The 5,319-nt window shown below is 33.3% G+C and overlaps 1 protein-coding gene across 1 annotated transcript; it reads right to left on the minus strand.

Moving 5' to 3' along the window:
* Positions 1–259: 259 nt before the first annotated feature.
* On the minus strand, positions 260–3,670 carry LOC115989765 (shikimate O-hydroxycinnamoyltransferase-like). The gene is made up of 2 exons (XM_031113621.1): positions 3,188–3,670; positions 260–1,497 (listed from the first exon to the last, which is right to left on the minus strand). Exons 1-2 carry the CDS (start codon positions 3,623–3,625, stop codon positions 526–528), a joined length of 1,410 nt encoding a protein of 469 aa, XP_030969481.1. The 5' UTR covers positions 3,626–3,670; the 3' UTR covers positions 260–525.
* Between the last annotated feature and the right edge of the window lie 1,649 nt (positions 3,671–5,319).

Below are 5,319 nucleotides of genomic sequence, written 5' to 3' on the forward strand. Positions count from 1 at the left end.
TAAAAAGAACTCCTATTATTTTAATGAATCATAATACTGTTTATATATCATAATGTATGTGTCTAGCACAAAAACTGCACCTTAAAAGCGTGGCTATATTATATCATACAACTATAGTAGCTGTAGCTGTTATCATTTTTGCTTGTAATAGGCGGTAGACAATGGAAGGCACATCGAAATTTCATTTATGAATGTAAAATTAATAAATAAAGAAAAAGAAGAAGAATTGAAAGAGTTGAGAGAGTAGTCAATTAATATTATCAATGATAAAGAGATGGTGGGTTGGTACATTGAATAAAAAATAATAATAAAATAAAAAGGTTATTACAAACAGTAGATAAAGAACACCATCATAATATAATACAACAAAGTAAAAGAAAAAGTTGCGAAGCGAACGATTGTCCAATCCCACTAGGCATTGAGCACACTTAGTTACATACATAAGTACGCATATATATGACTTCCAAGGTTCCGACTCCACCATTTGAAGCCGTCCAAATTGAACAAAGCACGACAAATAAGTAATTAAATAGCACAATGTTGGAGATAATCAAAAGTCAAGGGTCTAAAGAGATGAGCAGCTTCAGTCTCTATCAATTCCACTTGGCCTTTCAAGAGGTGCACGTACACAACCCAGTCACCGTTGCAACTTGGACTTGGCATTGGCATCACATACCCTGAGTCACCTCCCCATGGAAAATGGTATGACCCAAATATTGGCTTACCCCATCCAAAATCCACCTTTGACTCTGGGAACCTTTGCCCTGATGATACCACAAAAGCTGGTCCATCTTCACTCCCACTACAATATATCTTAGCCAACCCTGGCACTGGACGATGAGACTCCACCCAATCTATGAGCCCCAAGAAATGTTCCTTGGTCACTGCACCATCCAAGAAATCATGAACTTCATTGGCCACATAACTCAATGGATTTTCATCAATCTCATTTACTTCCTTGCCTCCATAAGGTATGGATAGCACATTTCCAAAGTAAGACTCCATGAGTGAAGCTTTGTCTATATCTCCATCACTTAACCTTGTCCTACCATCCACAACAATGCCCATTTTGGTTACCTTTTTGTCCACATTGTTAAGAATAGCATGTTTAGCAACCATCTTCCACAAGAAGGCACTAAAGGACTCTAGTTTAGTCCTCCTGCAACCATTGGTTGTGGTAGCTAGTGATTGGAGCAGGTTGAGTTGGTCAGCTTTAATGTAGTATATGCGGCTAATAAGATAATCATCACCAGGTTGTGGGTCTTTGGGTGGAGGCAATGAGGTCACTGGAACATACATGTCGTTCAAAGATGGATGAATTGAACCAGGGCGTCTAGGATTGAGTAAAGAACGACGAAAACATGGCACCGTAGAGATGGGTTTAGACTGAGCCATCTCAGCCCATGACACAAGAAATAGGTTGGCCGAGTAGGCGTCTGCAATTCTATGGTCAAACGTGCACGCCACAACCAACCCACCACACTTGAGCTCGGTTGCCTGCATATTCCAAATATAAAACCAAAAATGTCAGTATCAGTATTTATTTTTTTACTACGTGCCTTGTCAAACATTTAATATTTAACTAATTCGTCCTCACCAAATTCATGTACTTGTTGCCTTTATTTGGATTGGTTGCTGTTTTAATTTTAACAAGTTATTGGGTTAGTAGGTTATGACTTTTGGTATATAATAATTAATATCAAAAGGAGCCTTTCTTTTTTAATTAATTTTATTCTTTTTTTTTCTCTCCGAAATATGATTAATTTATGAAGTTTGTTAGTCCTACATATATAATAGATTCCATTTTTTTTATTACAAAAAAAAAAATCCATTTTTTACAGCTTGTTTTTCTAAATAGTTAATAATAATTAACTATAGCAATATCACGTGTGTGAAAATAATGCCTTACTTTTGACAAATTCAATTAAAGTGAGTAAAAACAAAAAATATTAATGATAATATGAAATTTGATTCCTTTTACCAAAAAAAAAAAACCAAAATTAAATTTCATCTTTTTATAGTCACGTGAATCCTACACATTATTAAGGAACACATATCCGACACATAAGATACTTTCTTATAAACAGTTTACCATTTATTTTCCATACAAGCCAGTACCATTAGAAAATAAAACAATTTATGAGTTATTGTTCAATATCACGAACCATATAATTTAATTTTCACCCTCAAAAAATATATATAAATTAATTTAAATTAAAAAACTGAAAAAATAGAACACATAAGAAATAGTGGCTAGGATTTGTTCAAAGCAATTATTGATCATAATATAATATAATTGAAGCGGCAAATTAAGGTGCGGCAGCCGGCATGTGGTTTAGAAACAGAGGCAGACTATCTTCCAAAAAAAAAAAAAAAAAAAGAAACAGAGACAGACTGAAACTACGAATATGAAAGATATCATTCAAAGTTTCAAAACCAACAGTTTGGCATTTGGGAAGAAGCCAAAAAGTAAAACGCATTTTTTTCATATTAGTTTGATCAGTCGCCTAATTTTGGATACGTGTGAGTTTGGATAGCAAATGTGGCTGGCGTTTGTGTCCAAACCTGGGGTGTGTTGTTTATAGAACTCACAAATTTTTTAATAAAGCAAATGTAACCTCCAAACTGGGTTCCACAAGATGCCTAAACAAAGACAAGGAATATTTCTGATTTAAAAACAAATTAAGTAATACTACTTCATTAAAAGTGGTTTTAATTAAGATAAAATCTATTTTTGGTTTTGATCTATTTATTTATAAATAGATAATTAATCATAAATAAAATAAATAAAAAAGGCATAATGTTTCTTTCAAAGTAGTTTCAAAAACTATTCTCATTTCTTATTATTTCAGATTTTTAGTTCATCGCAAAATACTCTACTGGCTATTAAAATTGAATTGTTTGCATGTAAAATTATGTGGCTAGCATCTTCCAAAAACACATTTTAGGGAGAAAAAAAAAATTATATCCAAAAAAAGTTTCCAGGATTTTCTCCCTTTAAAGGAAAAAAAAAAGGTTCATTTGAGACGTATTAGGGGTTGGAGAAAGATTGACGTTATAATGTGATTGGGACTTTTTATACGCTAAGATAATTTTCGCTCTAGCAGGAGCCAAAAATATTACCGCTATGTGTGTGTGCGTGTGGGGTGTACGTGAATACATTGGGAATAAGAAACACGTGACGAACCTGGACAGCGAGCACACCATGCTTCTTCTTGGGCACAAGTTTGCCTTCAATGGTGTCATCAGGGTTATAAAAGTCGAGGTCTTTAAGCTCTGCCTCAGCAAAAGCTTCGACAAAGTCCACACCACGGTTATTGCAAAGAATCTCAGGTTCACCAACAGGGTTTGACACCACCTCACCAGCAAAAGCATAGTATGTCACGAGAGCTTGGGCCAAGGCCTTCTTAAGAACCCCAACCATGGAGCCAAAATTATTAGAGAGGTCCTTTCCCAATAAGCTGGAGTTCTTCTTGTAACAGAAAAACACACCCACATCAACTGGGGGTAGAAGCAAGTCTAGGTTGGCTAGTGGTAGCCAATGCTCTTGCAGTGGCAGCACTGCTGCCACAACCTCCCTCTTGCTCACTTTCACAATCAACTCTCCTCCTCCTTCTGAACCCATGTTTACAGAGAGAAAGAGAGACAGCAGCAAGAGACTATAAGAGAATAGTTTTGAAATATGGTTGATGGGGTTTGATTGGGGAGTGGATATATAGAGGCCCCTGTGTGGGACCGTGTGTGAGATTTTTCTTAATAAATCATTTAGTCAAGGTTGGCTTTTGTAGAATAGAAATGTATTACACCTAGGAAAGAGCAATGCAGCAACTAAGCCAACTACCCAAAATTAATTTGTACATGCATCTTCTTTTTTTTTTTTTTTTTTGGGTAAACTTTTTTACAGCTTTTCTTCTTATAAACATTTTTTCTTTTGGTAAAAGTGGGAATCTTTTAGCTAGTAAAGCTAGAAAATAGAAATATGAAATACAAGACAGTTCGTATAAATAAAAGAAAAAGGTAATCACGACAGTAGCTGATTGTTCAAAGCAAAGACAAAGCAAAGGCCTTTGGCTTCTCCAACGTGGGAGTGGCACTTATATACAGCCCTTGCGATACCAACAAAGTAACTGCCGTGTTTAAAAAATCAATAATATAAACAAAGAAAGCAAAGGGTGTATAATTTAATTTGGACCCTTTCTGCGTATTTGTATAATTTTATGTTCCTAGCTTAACAAGGACTCACTCTCATTAACCAAAAACAAAAAAAAAAAAGGACTCACTTTACTTACAACCACCTGATTGCAGGATTTAATCTAAACTTTGGAGGATCTCATTATCTGCTACACGGGTTTAGCAAGTGATAGTGGACTTTAATTAATTTCCACATTTTATTTAGTTAGTGAGCGATGTGACAGTTTCTTATTAAAACAAAATGAGATTCTAGCTAAAAAAATATTGGATGTCACTATCAACTACACGGGTTTAGCTTATTTTTAGTTCTTTTTTAACTAGATATCTCTTTTTATTTTAAATACACAATAGCAAGTGATAGTGGACTTTAATTTCTACCTTTTATTTAGTTAGTGAGAAATGAGACAGTTTCTCATTAAAGTAAAAGGAGATTTCAATTAAAAAAGTATTGAAAATAAGCCAAACCCTAGCTACACTTAGACTTATAATAAACTATTGAGTCACAATTTTTAACTTTTGTCATAACTTTGATGTGATAAATTATGAGTAATTGTTTGTTACTTTCATATTGTTTGCCATTTTTTTTTTCACAACAAAGAAATTGCATGACAATACTTGCATCATCTATTTTATTATTGTTATTTTGTTGTCCAAAGAAACAATAAAAACTAGGGACAAAAAAAAAAAAACAAAACAAAACAAAACAAAAAAACAAATTACTTGCTAACATGCCAAGTTTTGATTAGACTAAATCACTTTTATATGAATCAACCACTCACAATTTTTTATAACTCAATAAGTCTAGATATGCAATAAATTTTATAAAAAAAATATTCCCTGATGTCTTCATGATAGGCGATGATTGTTATTCGAATAAGTAATGTTGGCGAATACTTAAAAAAGGCACATCAAGCCACATCATCAATTATGTAAATCAACTTCAAAAAATTGATGCTACGGGGATATTACATCAAAGAAGTGATTCTATAGGAATATTACAAATTTCATTACGTAAATTTTACAAACCAATATGTCAACTTTTAAATGTTATACAAAAATCACAAATTGCATTTATTTTCATGTTAATTTGTAAATCATTTATAATAAAATTTATAGTAATTTAAAAAA

Source organism: Quercus lobata, chromosome 5 (assembly GCF_001633185.2).
Source record: "Quercus lobata isolate SW786 chromosome 5, ValleyOak3.0 Primary Assembly, whole genome shotgun sequence".
NCBI classification, from domain to species: domain Eukaryota; kingdom Viridiplantae; phylum Streptophyta; class Magnoliopsida; order Fagales; family Fagaceae; genus Quercus; species Quercus lobata.